A 23,736-nucleotide genomic window follows, 5' to 3' on the forward strand; every position below is an offset into this window, starting at 1 on the left:
CGGATGCCACTGCCATGGTGTCACTCACTCCTATCTCAAGTTGCAGAACCTACTCTTAGATGCCATTAGCGACCTCAAGGTCTCCAACTTTGGCCTCTCTGTCTTCCTTGAGCACCTCCGCAACAAGCTCCTCCACACTGCCTTGACCGTGCCAGAGATCCTCTGTTTTGTTGACTACGACGGCTTAATGCCTAATCCTGTGACATTATCCTTTACAACCTCCTCATCAGCCACCCTCACGAGCCTCACCAAATACTCTCTGAAATTATTTTCCTTCCTACAATGACACCAACACCCACGACCAACCAATACCTAACAAATCATAATTAAATAAAATCAAATTCTTAACCAAAGGAAAATAAGACAATAATATTTCTATGAACATTTTGTAATCAAATAATTAATAATAAAGAAGGGGTATAAAAGTAAAATAACCCACAACTATTAAAAACTAATTAACTGGTACAAAAGATTGCACCGAGCCACCGACCAAATCCAGTTGTTCAATATAAAGATCATTAATCTAACGGCCAGCAATCGGGTTGCCTATCTTTGTGCACCAAACACTATAACTTTACTTTCCCACCGAAACATGCATTGAAGAAGAAAGTGAATTAAAGAAAAGGGAGTGAGATGGAAGCTGAAAATTGTTTTGGTAATGACCAACACATTTTCTTATTTTAGGTTATATATAATCATATTTTAAGATCCGCTTAAATAATGATCAAACTATCACTATTATGTATGATTTTTTTTAAAGGAATATATGATCTCTTTTGATCAATACAAATAAATTAGTGATGACTCTTTCATCGATGGCCATGAAACCGCCACTTAATTGACCATAAAATTAACAAAAAACATAGTCGTTAATAAGTAAATTTCTTGTAATAGATTTAAATACAAATTTAAAATATCAATTTCAATATTAAATCTTCTAGTTTTGTGGTAAACGTTTATTTGAAATCACTATTCACTGAATCCAAATAGTGCTGAGTCAATAAGATGCAAATGCAATGTCAGCTAATCTTGCCCTTAATTAAAAATTTAAAACACTTCCGTTTCTGTCCACTGTCGTCACAAGAACAAACAAACCTTGATTGGCAAAAAAAAAACCCAAATATTTGACTTTGTCACATGTCATGCCTAAGAATTCCATGATTAAAAAAAATAATCAGTAGGTTTCTATGTGGCACCTGGCATGAGTTTACTATATACTAGATTAATTAATGAAATTAAGCAAGGGAAATATGATAAATTCACCATTTTAAAAACCTATGTCAATGTGGAATCATATCCAAAGTAATAAACAAAACTTTCCCTTATTTTCCCCGATCAAACAAATTGTTAGTTACATTAATAAAATGGGGTAAAGCTTGGACAATGAGGAAAGCTATGCGGGCTTGGTGACACTTGTTATCGAGGAAACTTATTTTTCCCCTCAATGGAAATTAATAAAATAAACAAACTTTTGCTGTTATGTCTGGGAATAATCATAATAATTTGTTTAATATCAATTCGTTGGAATTGAATATTGGAATGGAATCTTTATGGCTTCTCACAAGCTAAAATCCAATGGTGTACAAGGATTTCGACATTTAAGTCGATTTTTTTTTAAATACACAAATAAAAGACATAAGTAATAAGTTAGAAAGGAAATAAAATATATATAGGGTCTATTTATATTATTCCTGAATTAGTTATCTCACCAGTATCATTATCTCTAACAAACATTTGGCTATGATTCATGCTTCACATCCATGTGTCTACTATTGATAGGTTCTTGATGTGTTTATTTAACCCTCGATTGATGGGTTCTGAATTTTGATAATTGGGTTATCACTTTGACTTAATTTACTATACCATTTAAAAAGGGTGGATGGATACGTTATATGCCTTTTGTTTTTGGCATCTTGATTAATTTATATGCCACCAAAAAAAATTGATTAATTTATATTTATTATATGTGATAAATATAGAGTAACCAGGGATGGACTTAAACTTGTATTCTATCTTGGTACATCTCTGGTACCTTGCTTAATATATCTTTGATTTTGCTGACACACAAAAAAGAAACTAGTCTATCAAAAAAAGGGGGTCAAAACAATAATAACAGGTATAGCTAGTTTAATTAATAAATTTTTTCTAAAGTTAATTATAGAAATAGAGAATAAATATTTCCTTCATTTACTATTATTCCTTGGTATTATGAGTGGAAATCATTTACTTTTGAATTTTAAAATAATCCATGAATCAACTTTTTTTTAAAAAAAAATAAATGAAGTCTTTGTAATTAAAACAGTACAAAAAATTAAAACTCTGATAGACACTATTCTCCCACTATATAAGTATATATGTAATTAATTAATTGTATATTGGCCATTGATCTTAATTAATTGTATAAAGCTTGTCAAGTCATCATTCTAGCAATTAACATTTGTTGAAAATATTACATCGGTTGCTGTCTGCGTACGTTTCCTTGCCTGTTGCTGTCATCCATCATATGTGAGATATACTACTATAAGATAATAGGATATATGTATACTATGTGAGATATCCGGACAAAGTTTCTGGGGAGTATAATTGAGTAAATAATAGTCAAACACAAAGTGATAAGACTAAACATCGTAAATTGAATGCAAAATGCAGTAAAATTAGCTGTTTATAATAGGCTATTATGTCGGAGAGATCGAGGAAAAAAATATTTATAATTATCTCAGAAATAAAAATGTTACTTCCATAGTCGCATTGACTGTGTGAAAAATAAGAAAAAAAGAGAAAAATAATTTTGTACAATATTAATAAAAAATAATGTTTTACCAACTTAAATTGTCAGTATATATGATTATAAAACTCTTTTTATATACAACGGGATATTTTAAAACAATATTATAAAGTATACTTTAATTTAAGTTTTACATTTCTTTTATTCTAGATTTAATTACACACAATGTTAAAGTTGACATATTATCCATGTGTTTGGTTCCTGGTTAGTCGTGGCTGATGCACATAAATTGAAGCATAAAATACTTGCTTTTACATTATTTCATTTTGATGCGAGTTTTCTTACGTAAATGTTAAGCCAAATACCGCAACGATAATAAGTTGAATTAACCTAATTAATCTTGTTCTTAATTTAACAAATTTGTTTTTATCAAATCGGTTTCTTGTTCAAGAAACTAACTGTAACAAAATTTCCAATCAAACAGAAATCGATAGAAAAAACCCATCTCATCAATCCATGGCCATTAATTTCACACTCACCAGTAAGGAAGGTGCATGCATATATGCTGATCTTTTTATTTTATCATTACACGTTGGCCAATTGTCATGTTACGATAAAAACGATAGGGTTAGCCGACAATAACTATCCGAAAAGAGCGACTATGATGATGCATCAAACTATCATTTGTCCATCCAACTATAGCAAAAAAAAAAGACGAAAATTTCACGCGAAAATTAAGCTTGTACCTGCATGTTGAAATTTTCTGTCTCTCTTGAATCTTCTACCTTCACCTGTAGATCTAGTGAAAGAACCACATACACCTCCTTTTTCTTTAGAAGAACCACATACAACACCTAGTATAGCTACCACATATAATGTTTTTTCTTAATTATTATTTTTTACATACATACATATCGCGGGTATGAGTATGACAGAAATTAAAGCAAGGCCACGTGTACCATCAGTGTTGGGTCAGACAAGATGTAGAAATTAAGAAAGAAATGCTCCACCCTTTCCCCACTTCGTTATAAGTATACATTAGTCAATAATTGAGGGAAACATTTTCTTCTAACATACAGAAACATAAGGAAGAGGGAAAGAATTAAAAGCAGCAGTGGACCGACATGAGTGTCATTTTTCTGCATATACTATATGGTACATAGGTAGCAATGCAATTTTCTTCAATTAAGCTTAAGCAAAACGTAAAAGTACACCTTATCTTAGCTTAACCAACAATATATATGTAACCCTTTTCGTTTTCTCCTTTTCCCTGAAAGTGACGGTGTAGCAACAGCAGAAGTCTAGAGAAGAAGCATATTAAGTACACTGCATGCCAGGGTTTCCATCACAAAACGAAAGTACACTGCCGTTCTAGCTGCTAATTAATCTCATATTCAGAGGTACGATATTAATTAATTTTCTCCTTTTTCTTCTTGATCAATACTAATATTCTTCTCGTTTTTCTCTATTAATTATTTTACACCTCTATAATCTGAACATTTTTGCTTTATATACGAGTTAACTGTCGGTATAGCAATTAATGAATATGACTTTGGTTCTTTGAACATGATTCATCATGAAAAATACCAGGGTATAGCTCGATCCCCATATATACACTAAAGATGATTTTAAATTTTGGTTTAGAACTACGGTAGTATGATTTGAATTTAAGATTTTATACAAGCAATCCTAATCCCGTTATTAAGTTGATCCCAGTAGATTAGATAATTTATTTTAATCTAATTTTTCTCCTGGGGAAGATCTTATGATTTTCCTTTATTTTTGAAATTTTTTTAAAATTATAAATGCAATAGATATTCATTTTTTTAATGATTTAAGGAGAAACGATAATGTCGGGTCATCAATTTGCATCAATCAAATAAGTAAATTATTCTCTCTCTTCCATTATAATATTGTATATAAGAAAAACAGTTATTTCAAAATAATTGTTATTTGAGTAAATTACATTCTCATCTTATGTTTTTTTTTTTTAAGTTGCATATGATATTTTTCTCTTTTTTATATTACTTTTACTCTCTTTTGTTAACATTGTTAAATAATGTTAATTAAAATATATGACCAGATGAAATTGTCCTAACATCTTTGTTGAATAATCAATAACAAATTAGCAATTGACTCAATGAATGAATCTTTCTTAAGGCAATTACAATTTTTCCTTTAATATTTGACTCTCACTTCATTTTTGATGACACTTGAAGAAGATGCAACTCTTAATTAACCATATTCAATCAATAGACATTACTGACAACATATCCGACAAAAATCCAGCAACCAAACGATCTAACATACACAAAAAAAATTGAACTAAAAAGAAAAAAAAAAGAATGTTAACGCATACGTACTAACAAGATGAGTTCACATCTAATTAGAGTAAACAAAAAATAAGAATGTTAAAATATTTTTAGCTTGAAAATTGTGTTATATTTTTTATGGAGTCAAGAGGAAGAAGATGAAACTATTTTAGACATAAATTTTCATTAAAAAACATAAATTATTAAACTATATTTAGGAAGAAAGAGGTCTAAGTGTAATGTGATATAAACAATTAAGGAATTTTTTATAGGGTGTAAAAAAAGAAGCATATAGGATGCAATTTAAAAAAAATATAAAGAATATGAGTGTAATTTACTCTTATTATTTTAACTTTTTAATATATAACATTAATTATTTTTTAACACTTGTATCTCTTATAATATTAATTATTATCTTATGGTTTATGTCTAACTCAATTCAAAAAAAATAATTCATAAATTAAGAGTTGATCGCATTATTTTTATTTTATGTTTATCCTATCTCTAACCAACTAACTTGAAACTCTACAATTTAAGTTAGTATCACTTATATCCAAGCATACCAACTTAGTGACTACTATTATGATATATATATGTATGTGTGGTGGACAATAAGGCAAGGCTCAAGATATCTGATCTAGTAACAAAGCCCAAGAGACCGAATCTAAGACAAAGGAAAACTATAAAATCAAGAATCTTCGTCCTTATGAATTAATCAACTTTTAGTCACTCACTCATATCAAAATAACAAACAACTATTCAAAAACCATTATGGCGGAAATTTCCTCCCAAATCGCACCCTGCACACCATACAATTAATTACATCAGGTATTTTTCAATACATCGTCTCACGTTTAATATTTTTAGACTTAGTATATGAATAATATGATAAATAATATGTTTTGATGTCATCTTGAAAAGTGGGTTTAAATTTAACTTAATTTCTTTCTAAATACTTGAGTACTTATCTTCCTTTTATCAAAGATAAAGGTGATCATGGCAGACCAAGCCTAATTAAAGCTTGCATACGGTTTCAAATAAAAGTAATCCAGAGAGCAGAGCGAGAGAGAGTTGGTTTTTTCATCGTACCACTATATGTTTTATTTTTGAAATTATTGTATTGTATCCGTGTAATTTTATAAATAAAATATCAACATAAAGTAAGTCATATTTTATAAGTACGATTTTTATATTTTACAACTATAAAATTGATGTTATAAATTATAAAATTACTATTTCATAATATTCCTAAAGTATAATTTATAATGTTAATATTTTTTTTCAAAGGCTAAGTTAATATGACAATTTTAAAAATTACCAAAAAAATATGACAATTTTAAAAGCAATTCATAAGGATAACAAAGCCAAAAAAAAGTATATCTTTATGAATTTCTTGCGTGGGCATAAATCAGTCGTTATAATGCCTGTATCTTTATCAATATCATGGCAGACCAAATCAGTGATGTTACTTCATCTTGATAATGCTGACAACTATCCTTGTTCAGTTGTTCGTACTAACCCGTAATTATGGATAATTACATACTTTTTTATGCTCATTTTAATACATTTAGGAATTTGAATGTTAGTGTCGTTATTAATTTGGAGAAGGTTGGTCAATTTTGATTAAAAAATTAGTCTTACAGTTGCTTTAACATGTCCAATTAAATTTTTTAAAAACTTACTAGCTAGGCTTGGACACCATTATTATTATTATTGTGATGATATAATGACACTGGGTTTGGATCGATACCACAAAATCTATCAATAATATTAGATACAGATATTTACAAACACTCTACCTTGTATGTGGGGCTTTTGTATCAAAATGATATAATTTTTGTTCATAAATTATTAAAATGGATAGGTTTTTTAAAAATCACAAAAATGGATAAATTGTCTTTATAAAAGGATGATTTCATGAAAAAATGTGCCTGTAAAGACAATATTACTTATTTAGTTTGTTTTTTTATATATAAAATTGTAGCAGTTAAAAAATAATCACAAATTACTTCTAAAACTATCACATTGTTTTACTACATAAACAGACAAATGTTTATTTATGAGGGTTAAGAAGTAATTTGTGATAATTTTTTAATCATCACAATTTTAAAAAAATAAAAAACACCTATGAAAACATAACTTTTTCATGTTGAAATCGTCTTTTAATAGACGATTTATCCATTTTCAAATTTTTTTTGAATCGACCAATTTTGGTAATTTTTGGAAAAAAATTACATCATTTTGATATAAAATCCCACATGTGATTACATGCATATGCATATGTATAAATTTCAATCTTTTTGGTGTAAGTATAAATTTCAAATTTGATTACACAATTACCAACCTCAAAGTTTTATACATACATCATCATTGTTATTATTATGAAAACTAAATACATATGTGAGGAATAGCATTTGTCTTTCACGATAAAGAAAAAGGCACGATCATTATTTAAAAAAAAAAGTCACGACAAACAGTCACTTTTTCCTCAAACCAGATTTGCTCAGTTTTGTTGTATATAAATGGAGGCTTTTGCCCAATTTTTTTTAGGAATCAATGGCTTCGTGGCTATATGAATATATATGATTGTGGGTTTAGGAATTAGGACATGTCTAAGTCAATGTGACATGCATGTGCGTGCTTGTTTTCATGTCTGGAACTCGCTTCCTTTGCCGGTGATTCACTCATTCTTCATGACTTGCATCGTTGTGTCATGTGTGCTTCATATTATGTATTATACATTATGCATATTACTTTAAAAAGAAAGAAAATGGGAAGGATAGTAATAAAAAAATGTCATTTAAATAAATAGAAATAAGATTTTTTCTTTTATTTTGATGATTGAAAGCAGAAATAAATAAATTGTACAAAAATACTTTATAATAATTAAAATTTTATTTAAATAAATTTAAATTACTATTTTTATCCTATTTTCTCTTTTCTATTGCTTTCCCTTTTATTTTCAAGAATCCAAACATAGGTAAGTCATTGCGTCTTAATTTGCGACACCATGAATTTTATAAGTTATACTGTTATAGTACTATTGTAAATAAAATCTTTTTCATATAATTAGTGTATCAATGATGAAAAAAATACTAATCAGGGTCTTAATTAAAACACTAGGAATAAAAAATAATATTTATTAAAAAAATTAATGAAAAATAATTTAATATTTTCAAAATAATTAAATATTTTAGAACGTGTATTAAATATTTCATAACAATTATGCTCAAAGTACTTGATAAAAAAAATTACAAAAGTGAAATTTAATAAAAAGAATTTGTTTCCTTTAAAGTGAAGAAATATATAATATACGAAAGAAAAAAACATATTTAATATTGTCAATATATAAGAATTCAATGTATAATTATAAACAAAAAAATACTTTATAAGTTTTATATACTTTAAATTAAGGAAATATATATTTTTTAGAGGACTTAAATAAAAAAAATGTTTTGTCTAATTTGGGATCAAGATGACTTTATTCATTTACTAGCAGGTTAAGAAAAATAAGTTCATTCAATATTTTGAATTCTTAAAAAATAAAATAAATTCTCAAAGTAAACATGCATGTTTTCACAATCCTATAAAATTGAAAATGAGAACTATTACCAAATACTTAAAACAGGAATTTTTTTAAAAAAATAAAACTAAATTGATGTTAAAATTTTCTGATCTTCAAACCATAACTTGTCGGTCCTGTAGTTTGAGGTCCTTATTGTTCAAAACATGGAATGTGAGATTTTCTTTATATCTCTTACCTTATAAGCCAATATAATCACACACACAAGAAAACTCGTCGGTGTCCATATATTTACTCAAACCAAACTATGATGCGCTGTGTATATAAATAATTGTACTATTAACGAAGAAAGTTATTACATAAAGTTGAGGGTTACGATTATACCCGGAGTTGTAATCTTGTCAGTGTCTCTTGTATAATTTAGATGCATTCATAAACACTATTAATGAGGTACCAAACTAGTTATATACGAAATTATGCATATAATATGGCTATTGATCAAAATGATAATCATGCCCATTTGTAAACACAAATGATAATTAAAGAGAATTAATGAATGGATGTTTATGCGAATGTTATTTTTTCACACAACCTCATCACTTCTCTTTGAAAAAATGGGCATTGCAGCGTGATTCTTATTTTATACACTTCCACTCATCCCAAACTTGAAAAACAAAAAAAATCGTTTTTTTTTCCTTTTCATTTTAGTCGCTTTTCTGGTTTACTTTTTCTTCGAGGTTTAATATATAATAATAACTCAATCATTTCTGAGACATTCCACAATCTTCTTTTCCCCCAACTGGTGGTTGGTTGTTTTGTTACACGTGATAAATGTGATGTGATTCAATTATTTCTTCTAGTCGTAGGTTCATTTCATCTCATGATGAGTTCTCTTTTTTGTCATTTCATTAGTTGATTGTTCAACCAATTAGGTTGTAAAAGAATGCAACACTAATTTTCCCTTATACCATAGACTGACCCATTAATTGGGTTGTTGCTTTTCACGCGGTCTACTGATTAATCCATATATGTTGAGTCATGAGTGCGCAGAAGAAATTAATCTAGTTTTAGGCAAGGAGGTGCTCTATTACAGTAACTTAATTTAACTAAATCAATAAGTGTCAATACTACCTGAGATCCTGTGGATCAAGGGTGGTGATTAGTGCCAATCAAGGTATTAGGAGTTTGATCCACCCTCAAAAACATTAATCTTCTTTTTTTTTAAAAAAAAAAAAAATCTTCCTTGACTTCACTTGAGGGTCACCTTAGAGCAATATATATTTAAAACTTCTTAATCTCACCGCAAGAAACTTAAATATTTTTTCACTAAAATAAGAATTCAAGTTTAATTAGTCAATAAAATAAGAATTAAATTAGTTCCAATCAAGGTATTGGGAGTTTGATATACTCTCATAAACATTAGTTTTTCTGTCTGTCTGTCTTTTTTTTTAAAAAAAAAAAATTATTGACTTCACTTGAAGATCATGTATAAATCATATTTAAAACTTTTCAATCAAGTCTCACCGGAGGAAACTTAAGTATTTTTTCAATAAAATAAGAATTCAAGTTTAATTTGTTAATTTTGTACTACTATGGAATGATTAATAAAATTTAATGTCTGGCACCTAATTTAATAACTTAATTGGCTTGTCATGTATATTGTTTTTTCATAAGCGCTTTTAAGAAATTTGAAGATTTCTCCCCATGGTATGCCACGTGTTTAACAGTTGGGAACTGTTGACATGTGCGAGTACGATTATTCTAATTTATTAGCTCAACCTCCAACTGGAAACTTGGTCATGGCCCGTGATTTTAGGCACGGACCCACTCTAGCCATCTTTGGTCACGTTACGTTGCAGTCCAATTGAAATATCCTTAATTTACATTTGTATGAATATAAGATATTAAGATATAGATTAATATAAGCCATTTGATAACGATCGAATGATGTCTTTTCCACTGAACTGGATCTAATGGTGTGAATAATCATATTTTGAAAATACTATGCGAAGAATTCTATGTGAAACCAACAAATTATCAAAATGCCCCGTTATTACTACTATAGACCATAGTTAATAGCCAAAGAAAAAAGTATCATAAGAAAAGCCCAGTTTTGCTGCTTCAAGTTCAAGTACCCATTGTTTCCACTTCATAACAATTTGACAACGTTGACAACTGTTTGGATGTGCTTTTGTTCCCTCTCACACTGTTCTTTATCTTTTTTCTAGGCACTACTTCAGTTCTGCTACTGTCTTCTGCTTTGTCCAATTATAGTCATTTTGAACAGTGATGAAGCAAGGGTCAGCAAACAACCAACAGGTACTGTTTCTCTCTCTACCATGAGCTTGTGCATGGCTTCTTTCTGCATGCCTGTGAGAGTTGGTGTTTTGGGTTTGTTGATCTTTTGAAACTGAGGCACAGTGAAAAGGACTTGGGCTTAGAGTTGGATGTGCTTTTTTGGTTTGGTGTTGCATGCAGCTCTTTTGGGCAAGAGTGGTTATGCGCAAATGGCTTAACATGGCTAGTAACGAGCCTGATTACACCGCTGACCCTGATGATGATAATGAGGATGACCCTGAAAGTGACTCAGATAATGAAGGTGAGTGTTTACAATGATGTTTCTAAATTTCTATTGTTATGAGTGTGTTTGTGTGTGTTCATTTGAAGATTGGAAAAATTGATCCCAGCATGTTGTTGAATTTTATTAGAATATGGAAATTGAGCATTATGGTTAGTGCCAAAAATGATATGAAAATTTAGAATTGAGACTCTACAACTCCTTTTCAGTTTGGTTTCTGTGATCTGTCTCAATTTGAATATGCAGAGTTGGGAAAACGGACACGGTTTGGGGACAGCAGAGAGGAACAAGCTCCAATTGAGTCAAATGGTCATTATTTTTTTCCTTCTCATATACGAAATTATAGTTTCTGAATTTTTTTCTAATCTGAGAATCGCAAAGATTAGTATGTTACTCTTCTTAATTGTCTTTATCACACCCTCTCAATTTCTAATGAACTGCAGAATTTCTTCCAAGGTTAAGGAGGCAAAAGTCATTAACTTCTAGGTCTCAGTATATAAACAAAAAGGAACTAAGGTGAGGCACTACTCTTGTGATTATTTAGCAAGAGAAGACTCTAATTGTGATGATTTGAAAGAGTATAAAGCATAGTTCATTTGATGGTATTGCTCAAGCCTCTCATATCTGGATTCTGGTGAATATTTGTCTTAGAGTTTGTGTTGGAACATGGAATGTTGGAGGAAAGCTTCCATCTGATGACCTAGATATTGATGATTGGTTAGGCATTAACGAGCCAGCTGATATCTATGTTCTTGGGTAAGTTGTTCCCTTATCAAAAGTTTATTTTATTTTCTGTTTCTAACTATTTTGAATATACACCTAAATACAATGTCATTTTGCTGTTGCTTTTAATATATTTTCTTTATATAATCAGTTTTCTCTTCATGCATTTGGATATTTGTCCCCTTGTTTGACTAGAACATAGTATTACAATGCTGCAGTCTTCAGGAGATTGTACCATTAAATCCTGGTAACATTTTTGGTGCTGAAGACACTCGGCCGGTACCGAAATGGGAAAACATTATTCGAGATACACTGAATAGAGTTAGACCAAAAGCACCAAAGATGAAATCCTTCAGCGATCCCCCATCACCATCAAAATTTAAGCCATCAGATGATGCGCCAGACATAGAAGAAGAAATATTACTTGAAAGTGATGGTGATATTGGTGAGGAAGTCCATCCGTTGGATGAAGAACACAATGTTTATGATGGAGGTGCAGATAAACCAACCACATATGAAGAAGCCTCGAATACTAATTTTCAGGCTTCAGATGCTGCTGATATTGCCAACACAGAAGAACCAATAGGCAATGATTTAAAGAGACAGTTTTCTGATGGAAAGAGGTTGAGTAGGCTGAATTGTTTCCGTGACGAAAATTTGCCCAAAAAAACAGAAACATCATCTTCTCAACAGGCCAGTAAGCTATCCAGAATGATTAGTAGTTCTGATAGGATTGGATTGAGCTGGCCAGAGCCACCACTACATCTGCTATCTCAGGGACCATTGGATAGACCAACTTCTTTTAAATCTGTCAGATCCTTTTCAGCATCAAAGTCTTTCAGAACATGTCAGACCTTCAAAAAAACCATAGATGACATAGGTTTGCTTGCTGAAATTGACCTTGAAGCTTTAATGAAGCGGAAAAGAAGATCATCATATGTAAGGATAGTGAGCAAACAGATGGTTGGGATTTTCATCACCATATGGGTTCGTCGTAGCTTGCGTAAACATATTCAGAATTTGAAGGTGTCAACTGTTGGGGTTGGTGTTATGGGCTATATTGGTAACAAGGTCTTTATCCTTTTCTTTAGAATATTCATTTTTTTTCTTTACTGCTTGAGTTTGTAGCATTTGCTCCCTACTCAGTACATTATCATTAACATAATCTTTTTCCTTTTGTTATATATAGTTTTCTGCATTACTCGCTTATCAAATAGGTTCTTATTTATTTTCTGCTATCTATTGTGGACTTGGAATACAGTTGGTTTGTTTGGTGGTGCCACACAAACTAATATTTTGTATAGTATTGATATATGGTTTGCTCACCATGCAATGATGACACTTTCAGTACTGATTATCTCATTCAATGATAACACTAAGCTAGGAGCATTAGTATTAGAAAAAAGAAGTTAATCCACCAGTTAATTTTAACTTTTAACATAACTTCTTGTGATGATTATATTGGTCTTCATTTTGTTCAAGGTGATTTTATTGTTATTGGGTGATCTTGACATCTGATCAATGTTAATGTACTTATCAGAGATAATGAGAAACTCTTTTTTTTTTCAGGGATCAATATCTATCAGCATGTCTATATACCAGACACTCTTTTGTTTCATATGTACCCATCTTACGGCAGGTGAAAAGGAGGGAGATGAACATAAAAGAAATGCTGATGTGCGTGAAATACATCAACGAACTCATTTTTATTCTCTTGCGGATATTGGAGTTCCCAGAAACATCCTTGATCATGAGTGAGTGCATGTTTTACATACAAAGATAAACTAAAATGTTCTAAGCAAATGGTACATTGCTTATTGATTATAAGTGTCAATAAAAAAATGGTGCCAATAAATTTATTCTGTGTGTATATTTTGCATATCCATTCTCTGCATTAAAAAGAAACGTTTCTTTGTGAGAAGTGGTAGTTTAGTAAGCCTGACTATAATTGAACTTTGTGAATTGATATCCATTGGAAAAACAGGCAGTGTAAGTAGCCAAAAAATGTTTCTTCTGAGGGACAAGGCGGATAATCCTCTAAGGCACTAGTCTACAGCCTAGGCAAGTGCCTGGTTACGAAATGGTTTTGATATAATTTATATTTGATGAAAAACAGTTTACTTCCGGACTTAAATTCTTGCAGCTTTGCTTTGATTTGATCTTATTGTCTTATTTATGTAAGCGAGAAATTTCTATTTAAATGAAGGTACTTAAAAAATTACAAATTCATCCGGCATTTAGTAGTGTTTTTTTTTTGTTACAATGGCAACGAGGTTCGAACCTAGAACTTATGTGAACTACTCAAACCCTTTGTCACTAAGCTAGCCCTATTGGGTTTGCATATGTTAGTTTGGTCTTTTGAATATTCTATTTTGTCTAGTTTTTGCATAGATGGAAATTGAGGGCAAGCCATGGTGACTGGCTGGTCATGGACTCGAATCTGAAAACAGTCTCTTTGCATATACAAGGGAAAAGTTTTGACACTAGGGTATTTTGCATAAGATGGTAATTGTTCATTTATTTGGCTGAGAAGTTATTTTTCTTTTTGGTGTTTAGTCAATGGATTGTCAAAAGGATGATTTTATCAAACTTTTCGGTGCGATTGCTTTCATGATGATAATTCCTTTTATGTCTGGTTGGCTGGTTGCTTTAACTCTGTATTTACAAGTTCTGTCTAAAAGAACTATAATAATCACTTAATCAGTTCCAATTTATTTGCAGGAGAATAATTTGGTTGGGTGATCTGAATTATCGTATCAACTTGTCATATGAGAAAACAAGAGATTTTATCTCAAAAAAACAATGGTCCAAATTGATTGAGAAAGACCAGGTAATTGTATAGATACTCTTAAGATGTGTACTACATAAGAATCGGCCCCTGCATAACAATTATATGGTCCAAAACAAAATAGCCACACAAGTTGGTGAAGAATTTGATTTCAGTTTATCATAGTGGCAAATCTAGTTGTCTTTTTCAAAAGCAAGGAATTGTATTGATAGAAGAGGATGAAATAAAGAATGTATGACAAGTTTTCCAAAAAATCTATATTATTTTTATTTTCAAACTACTGTTTAAAATATTTGTTACCAGATTTTTATAAAATTTTCTCGATAGTTATGTTGGTGATTTTATCCTACTGTTTTGTTTGACAATTTTTCCGTGATACATGTGGTAACTGTAGTTTTGTAATAATTTTTTTTTTCTTTCAAATTTGAGGATCTGAATTTGTACTTGTCGTACTTGTACTTGTCTTTTTAGTTTTAAACTTTGGTCTTAATTTTAAATCATCTCTTTTCAAGTGTTAACTTAACAATAACATCCTTTGCCTTAAAGAGAACATTTGTCTGTTAGTAACCAAAATTTGATAGTGGAACTATTATTTATAGCATTCTTAACGCTTCCTAATAGGACCAAGGTAGATAAATAGCTCTAAAGTCGATGCCTTTATTTTTTTTTTTTAATATTTTTGGTACCATTTATGGATTAAAAAATGTTGAACGTACCAGCATGGAAAAAAAGAACTAAGTAGTGGCTGTTTAGCTTATTGATATCTTATTATGACAGCTTTCAAAAGAGCTCGAGAAAGGTGTGTTTGGTGGATGGTCAGAAGGCAAGTTAAATTTTCCACCAACGTATAAGTATGAGAATAATTCAGATAAATACTATGGAGAGGACCCAAAGGTTGGGAGGCGCACACCTTCATGGTATGCTTGAGTTTGTTTGAACTCAGATTCTGCTTCAACATTTGCTAGTCTGGGTTTATATATTTATTTTCTATTATCTAAGTGAACTATCATTGCTTTCTCATATTTCTAAACTGATTTTTTTTCTGAGGAAAATCAAGTATTAATAATTCTGTGTCCTTGTGTTGTGTGATTATACTTTATGTCTTGAATACACACCCCAAAATATCAAGAATTTTAATGGTGTGAGAACCAGAGGTGTTTGTGACTAGTACATGATTTTTTTCTAAGGATATTGGTTAAGAAATTAATAAATATATTTTTTTTTTTATCAAAGATTATGTTGGGGTTGCATTGAAAATCACAGGAGAGTACACTTAAATAAATAAACTTTCCACTTTTGATTCCTTAACATTGTCCTTTTTAATAGGCAAATGCTAAGGATAAGGAATCATAGGTGAAATTTTTTATTAGAAATGAAAGGATTTATTATATTGAAAACACAAAAGTCATTTAACACATGGTTTTTTAAGTAAGAAAATGTTAACTAAAGTCTTAAGGGTACTATTTAAGGAATCAAAAGTTGAAAGTTTTTACTAGAAAATGTAGCTATGCACTCCTACATGATTTCAATACAACTTGGCAATAAAAACTTTTTATATATTGATTCCTTAACCAATATCTTTACCACACTTTTTGGCAAAATCCTTCTTTTATAAATGATTTTTCTTTATAAAATTTGCAATTACCTTTCAGGTGCGATCGTATTCTCTCCTATGGCATGGGAATGAGATTACTAAGATATGGAAGGACTGAACTCAGGTTTTCAGACCACAGACCAGTGACTGCCACATACATGGCTGAGGTTGAGGTGTTTTCTCCAAGGAAGTTGCAGAAAGCCCTGACTTTTACTGATGCAGAGATTGAAAATGAAGAAGTCATGGCAACTTTAGGTAGCTTTAATTTAGCCAAATAATCTGGACAAGTTGCTTTACATAAATTAGTATATCTTGCTTGACTGAAATTTTAATGTACTATGGGATTACAACTACTATTTTTTGTCTAGGCTTCTTGTCTATTAACCTGAATATATTGAACATCTAATACTCCTGACATATTTTCATAATCTCTATTTTCTGGTGCAGGGACACTGTATGAATTCTGAAGTATTTATAGTATTTGAAGGAACAATAATTATAGCTATTGCAACTTCATCTTGGAATTTTCATTTTCATTATAATTTTATTTTTACATAATCTTTTAGAGGAAATAGTTGTATGATTTTTGTATAGTATGTGATGAATAAGATGTAAAGCTTGTCGATAAATTGGATATATCCAACTCATTACTAGCCGTGAGAGTTTGGATTAGGTTGCATAAAGTTTTTAAGTTTAAACCTCATTACAGCCATTATATTAATTAAAAAAAGATTTGGATATCGTGTGTATTTATGTATTGCTGCAGTGTAATTTGCATTGTATGTAAGACCTTTAGTGGGAAGCTTTGTCCATGCTTATAAAAGTTAATAGAAGGCAAATATGTCCAAGAGACCAATGGTTGGTCTGAAATATGGATTTTTCAGCTTTTACATTTGTTTCTTCTTTATTATCTTAAAAAAATTCCTGTAAATATTCATCATCTGTTTGTTGCCTTGTAGTAGTATGACTATTTATAGAATGCACACATTTTTTTATGATGCAAACCAAACTTATTAAACACAAGTAATAGTTTGTCCACAAGGAATGACCAAACCATGCCAAAGTTACAAAGAACACTCTATCAGATAATAACAATAAACTAACAGCATCCAGCTCCTACCTAATACAATTCACACAATAATAACCCGCCATTTTTATCAAACCACCAAAAATATCATAAAACATGCATGATTGGGAGGAGTCCCACTTCAGTGCCTAATCGTATGGAGATTGGTTTCCCACTTACTAGGTGCAGACATACTTTGTCTTTGGGAAAGCAATTTCATGTTTCAACGCTTGTGAGGAATTCTGCAACAAAAGTAGCTCTCACGACCTCATAGGCTTGAGGTAGCCAATGAAAGTGTCACCCAGTCCCCACTTCATCATGCTATAGAACTCGGTTAATTAGCACCATTTTTAATTTGGTTGCTTTACATGCACTGCCAAATTAAATACCTTTGAATCTACAAAACCCATTATTCTACGGTTTGCATCATCCTTGCTTTGAATAAAAAATAATGATTGAAGGAAGAACTAGTATTTGGTGCAAATCCTGGAAAATAATTAAAGAATAACAATACTGGCAAATAGCTGGCCACAAAACTTGCTTACACGATATGATTTTGCTGGGTTTGTTCATTAGTTGGAATCATGGGACGAACAAAACTTAATGTCTCCACATACCCTCCAAAAGACCTAATGTTATTTTAAGTAAAAAAGAGATTCTTTTTAGTTTAGTATCCTAGTTCAATAATCACTAACACATTGAATGTAGTGGAAGTAGAGCACTAATTATTTAATAAGCTCATTTATGACACGTTGATAAAGATAGTTAGTTTTAAGTTTGAAACTTGAATTTAATTTTTATGTATTATACAATTTCTGGATTTTTATATCGTCAACCATTAAAAATTATGTTTAAAATGACTTTTAAGATAATTAAAATTAATAAAATGATCATAGGTGATAATTTTAATTTACTTACAAGATAAAAACCTTTACCATGATAGTTAATAATATTTGATTACATGTTATTATGTAATAATTATAACCATGAATCAGGTGATAATTCATAATCACCTAATAATTTTTAGAAAGATAGAATAAAAAATTGGTTGACATGGTCAAATTGGACTATTAGAAAATATAAATGAAGTAGTAAGAATCTTGTGTGTTGTACGCGCTAAGTTTATAATATATCGTAAATATACGTAAAACATTTAAAATGTTTTTTTAAAAAATATTTAATAATTAATTATACTATTAGTAATAAAAAAGATCCCACATCTACGCATGATAAGTATACCCATCCCCGCTGAAATGGACTCACTCTTTCTTCGATTGGAATTGAGGTCAGGTTTAAATTTTTTCCTATTAAGAAAGTTGGATTCGAGAATGAAATCAGATATGTTGATCCTCACACTCGTCCCAATGTTAATGAATTTATATTCGTTTTATGCATAAAATTATTATTTTTCTTATAATTGTGTATAATTTTTATTTAATTTCATGTTGAACTAAAAAAAAAAGAAGAAATAATTTTTACTTAATATGTTATCAAGTACTTGAAATTTCAATCCTGGTGAACAAAATATTATAATTACTTTTTTTTAAGCTATCCAAAAAAAATGATATCAGATAATTTTTACCTAAAATTTCAATTTAGCATTGTAATAAATTTAGTCAAATTAAAAAAAGAATTATCTTATTTTTCTATTTTTTATGAGTAAAAAAATAGGATAAGATAGGAGATCGAAAAATCTGATCCGCAGACAGAAGCGGAAATAGGTCTAATTTTTAGACTCCAACAAAAATGAAAGACAGAGAGGGGGGAAGGACTTGGGGACTCGGATCCCATTACCATGCCTACCCACAACCAACCTCCCTTGTAGCAATCTGCAATCTACACACTTAGCAACCAAAACTAAGATTTTTGTGATTTAGAGCCCAAAGTTAAAGTACTATTTTTTTATTTATTTTTTACAGCACAAAGTGAAAGTACTCTTATCTGTGCATTTCTCCTCTCTTTTTTCGTAACCAATGAGTCAAAAAAGAAAACTGGGAATAGCTAAATAACTTTTAGCTTTATTTTTAAAGTTATTATTTTTAGTTTAAACTTGAAATTAACTTTTAAATAGGAAAAACCAAACGTTATATAAAAATGTGTTTGGAAGACCTTATACTGAGCTGAGTTTATTTCGTATCTGTTCGAATTAACTTTGAACAAGAAAGAAACATTTCAATAATATCTAAATTACTATATATGCTTGAACATTAACAACAACAATTTTTTCATCAATCAAATTATAATTTCTGAAAATAATATAATTAAACATGCTCCTAGACTTGTAAAGGTAAATTATAATTAAGCTTTTGATAATAAGTTTTATAATCAAATTTATCATAATAATTTTTTACCAATTTATTTGAATATATAAATTTTATGGTTAGCTTTATAATAATATAAATTGTTATATAAAAAATTTATTGAATAAATATTTAATTAAACAATTCAGATGAATGTATTTAAAGGCTTTTAATTAAATTGTTAAATTAGATTTATATATTTTGTGAATATATTTATAAAGCAATTGTATCTTTTAAAGGACGAAAATGTTAATAAGTTGTTAAATTTAAAAATATATTTATTAATAATTTTAATTCGTATGTTTGAGAAAGCATCAATTTCATAATATTTTTATCTCTGCATATCAAGTAAGTAAGTTTTATAACGTTAATAGATGAAAATTAACAATAAAATAAATTTATTTCAATTTTTATACTTTCAAAGATTTTTTTATTTTATTTTTCAGAAACAAATTTATCAGTATTATATACTTTTTGAAGGATAAAAATAATTAATGGTTTGAATAATGTATTTTATATCCCTTCCGGTGCAGAATACATACCATTAGATGGACTATAGGATAGGAGAACGTGGTGGCAACCTGCGCACGCTAAGGGTGACTTATGACCATAATAATTATTATTTGAGCAAATTGCATAAAAGAGAGCCCTCTATATATGGTTGCAGAGTCCCACACCTATTTAGTATTTATTCCAATCATCAACTTAAGTCTACCAACATTTCCAAACAGCTGTCTGTAGCCCTAACCCAACCATGAACCAATCTTTCATACCCATTCATTCTTAAATTAATTACATTCTACTCCACTATGATTATTGCAATACCCACTTTAAATAAATGTTAATTGATGTCCTTATAACATTGTTTAAAGAATCAAAACAAAAAAGATTTTACAGGTGAGTTTAAAAAAGTTAGGAAGAGCGCATAATTTTATTATTTTTTTTCATTTTAGTTTCTTAATCAATATTTTAAGAATATTGGTCAGCAATATCCAATCATTAGTTCTCCCTATAACATTATATATTTATATAATATATAATATACAGAAAAGTTAAAGTTGAACTAAACTAGCCTTGTATTTAATTTGCTCGCATCATTAAAATAAAGTTGTAACTAATGATTAGAAGTTGGATTTATTTCATTAGTATAGCATTTATTTTAAAAAAATTAAACTATAAATACAAACGTATATTATAAATTTACACTTATAATAGGATGTATTATATTAACTTGTAATTGTGTTAGAATAAAAATTGAATATGTTCTGTCAATATATTATATTGTTGGTAGGATGCATCATACTATCCAACTCATGATATATATATATTAATAATTTCATACATGTTACATAAAAACAATATTAATGATTAATATTTTTATTAGTATATTTTTTGGTGAAAATATATGAAATTTTTTTAATACCTCTTAATTTGGACTTCATATTTGTTTTAAAAATAAAACAATTAGGGAGAAATCAAGATGGCTTTCTTACTTGCGGCATTATTCAGAAAAGTATACTTTTTTTATTTTAATATAGAGTATTATTGTTCTTTTGTATAGTTATGAGGTTTTTAAATTTAATAACTGAACTGAAAATTAAGAAAAAACCAAATCGTAACTGAACCTGACGTGACATAGAATTTGGAAGTTCTTGTGCATGATAATATAGATTACTTTATAGTTGAAATAATGTTTTATTTTTTAATTTGTACGGCTTTGACGATAGAAATTAGAGGCCATTGGAATTTGGAGGAGTGCTTACTCAAAATGCCGGGCTGCTATGGAAAGTTTCAAGCGTCATTGACATTACTCAATACTCATTAGTCGAAACCGAAAGTACAAAGGCTAAAAAGAAAGTTACTTTACACTTTTGGTGGACGAGGAATCATAATTCATAAGAGAGAAAAGAAAATGAGCAAAAAAAATTGTTATTTGAATTTGAATAAATAAAAATGAAAAGAAAAAAATCTACATATTTGTTTTTTTATTATTAAACAGAAATAGAAAATATAATAAAATAAATAAAAAAGTCTATAAATTGTATATTAATTAAAAATGAATTTAATTTAAAAATAAAATTTTACTATATTGGTTTTTAACATAAAAATGATTTAAATTAAAAAATTTATTATATATATTTTTTATGGTATATAAAATTGTATTTAGTTTTTTAAAAAAATAAAAAAATAGAAAAATAAACTTCTTTTCCGCTATTCAAGGTTACATGAAGAGGAATGCTATTTTCGTAGAAAAAAATTCATTTCTGCCTATTATTTTCGTTAAAAAATAGTTAAGAATTTCATTTTATTTATTTATTCTTTTATACCAATATAAATATAATTCTGATTTAATTAAAATCTAAAAAGTAAAAAATAAGAAAAAATATTAGTTATTGTTAATGCATGTATTGTGTTTTACTTTAGTGTCCAGAATATGAAGTGTTATTATTTTATTTATCTTTTAAATAGAGACGGATTTAAAAAAATTAAAGAGATTATAAATTTAGACGTGCATAATTATATTAAACTAAAAACACATGAATATTAAAATAACGAGTCAATAAAAAAATATATGTAAATTATTTCAAAAATTTGAGGAAATAATAAAATATAGGAGTAACTATTTTATTGTCATTTCACGTAACTATGTTTTTTAGTAAATTTTTCTTCTATTTCTATCATTTTTTTTCCACTCCTAATCCAAACAAAACATTAGTGTGTGTTTTATCCACTTTAGTTTAAGTGTATATTTGGATTATAGCTTGTAAATTTAAGCTTGAGTCAAACTGAATTTCTAAAATTATCCCAATAGTTACTTCTCCCAAAGAGCTTTTAGGCTAAATTTTAGCTTCAAACATACTTTTGGGTATGTATAATTAAATTCAAATTAATCCAAAATAAACATTGAACCATTTTTTTTTGGATTTGTATGAATAGTTTTTTTCTAAAATTGATGGATTTGTTTTTGTTTGTATTTTTGAAATTAAACTGAATCACAACACTTATATTACTTTAGTATTATTCGTGTTATGTGTATCACTTGGATATTACCGTATAATGATAATGTTATGTATACGAAACCTATATAATGTATATTACTTTTTTTAGATGATTTTTTTAATATTGTTTAGTTTGAAATGAATGAAAATATGATAGATTTTTCTTGTAGAAGTTTTAACATATTACTAAGTTTTTAGATTGTTATTAATAATTTTTTAATGTAATTTAATTTAAAAATGAAAGAAGTATACATATTTTAATGAAATAATATTTTATTAAAAAACATAAAAATTGAATTAAACCAAACAGTAATTGATTTAATTTGATTCGAATTTTATTTTAAATAAAAACTAAACTAATTGAACTATATATATTTTATAAATTTGATTCGAGTGATTTTTTTTTTTTTGACGAAAAATCAAACCAAATTTAACTCTAAATTTTTGGGAGAAATTAAATATAATATCAAATTCATTTTTCCCTCTAAATTAGGTTTAGAACTCTGACACCTCACAAACCAAAGCCTAAGTAACCAGTCACCTATGTATTTATTTCAGTTGTTTAGAAAAATGAAAACATAACCAATCATCTATTTATAATAAGTTCATCCAACCTATATAGCAATCTCTTGCGTAATATAGAGTGTGGGCCGTCACGTACGGGCGTGGAAAACTAATTACATTAGTTGTTTATTGAAATGCCCACATCACACCACATGAACTCATTCTTATTTCAATTGTTACTCCTTGTAAGAGTCACTTAAAATAATGTTTATTTTTTTATAACATTTAACTTATAATATTTTTTTATTAATTATTCATAAATATTTATAATTTAAAGAAAAAAGATAATATATTAACAAATAATTAAAAAAAGAGAAGTATTCCTTACAGAAATTATTTTAGAAAAATTCTAAATTAAAGAAAAATTTATTGTTACTAATTAAATTAATCACTTTTTTGATACATTAAATGATTAGATCTTACGTGTAGGTACAAATGATGTATACAGTCACAGCAATCTTCAAAACGTAATTAGGTGTGCAATTATACACAAATAGAAATTTTCATTAAAACTTAAGGCACAGTAACATGCGTCCTTGCAAACATAAGTTCAGAATGTGTCGC

The 23,736-nt window shown here is 28.8% G+C and overlaps 1 protein-coding gene across 7 annotated transcripts; it reads left to right on the forward strand.

Annotated features, from left to right (window-relative positions):
• The first annotated feature begins 3,729 nt into the window (after positions 1–3,729).
• Positions 3,730–16,981, forward strand: LOC100799000 (type IV inositol polyphosphate 5-phosphatase 3). 7 transcript variants are annotated; one of them, XM_006589416.4, is made up of 13 exons: positions 3,730–3,880; positions 4,003–4,125; positions 10,789–10,879; positions 11,039–11,159; positions 11,385–11,447; positions 11,582–11,654; positions 11,790–11,894; positions 12,080–12,932; positions 13,431–13,615; positions 14,583–14,691; positions 15,427–15,566; positions 16,302–16,498; positions 16,691–16,981. In XM_006589416.4, the coding sequence occupies exons 3-13, from the start codon at positions 10,850–10,852 to the stop codon at positions 16,708–16,710; spliced, it is 1,896 nt and encodes a 631-aa protein (XP_006589479.1). In that variant the 5' UTR covers positions 3,730–3,880; positions 4,003–4,125; positions 10,789–10,849; the 3' UTR covers positions 16,711–16,981. The 7 variants fall into 7 exon arrangements, with proteins under 7 accessions (XP_006589479.1, XP_006589480.1, XP_040861825.1 ...); XM_006589417.4 differs by having other exon boundaries at positions 3,743–3,888; XM_041005891.1 differs by having other exon boundaries at positions 3,784–3,880; positions 4,014–4,125.
• Positions 16,982–23,736: the final 6,755 nt, after the last annotated feature.

The sequence above is a fragment of the Glycine max genome, chromosome 10, assembly GCF_000004515.6.
Source record: "Glycine max cultivar Williams 82 chromosome 10, Glycine_max_v4.0, whole genome shotgun sequence".
Lineage (NCBI taxonomy): Eukaryota > Viridiplantae > Streptophyta > Magnoliopsida > Fabales > Fabaceae > Glycine > Glycine max.

Excerpts from the sequence above, each read along its gene's own strand:
- LOC100799000 (XM_006589416.4), top strand. The coding sequence starts at position 10,850 with ATGAAGCAAGGGTCAGCAAACAACCAACAG. Across the intron at positions 11,655-11,789 it reads ATAAACAAAAAGGAACTAAG|AGTTTGTGTTGGAACATGGA; the intron begins GTGAGGCACTAC and ends TATTTGTCTTAG. Across the intron at positions 15,567-16,301 it reads GGGAGGCGCACACCTTCATG|GTGCGATCGTATTCTCTCCT; the intron begins GTATGCTTGAGT and ends ATTACCTTTCAG.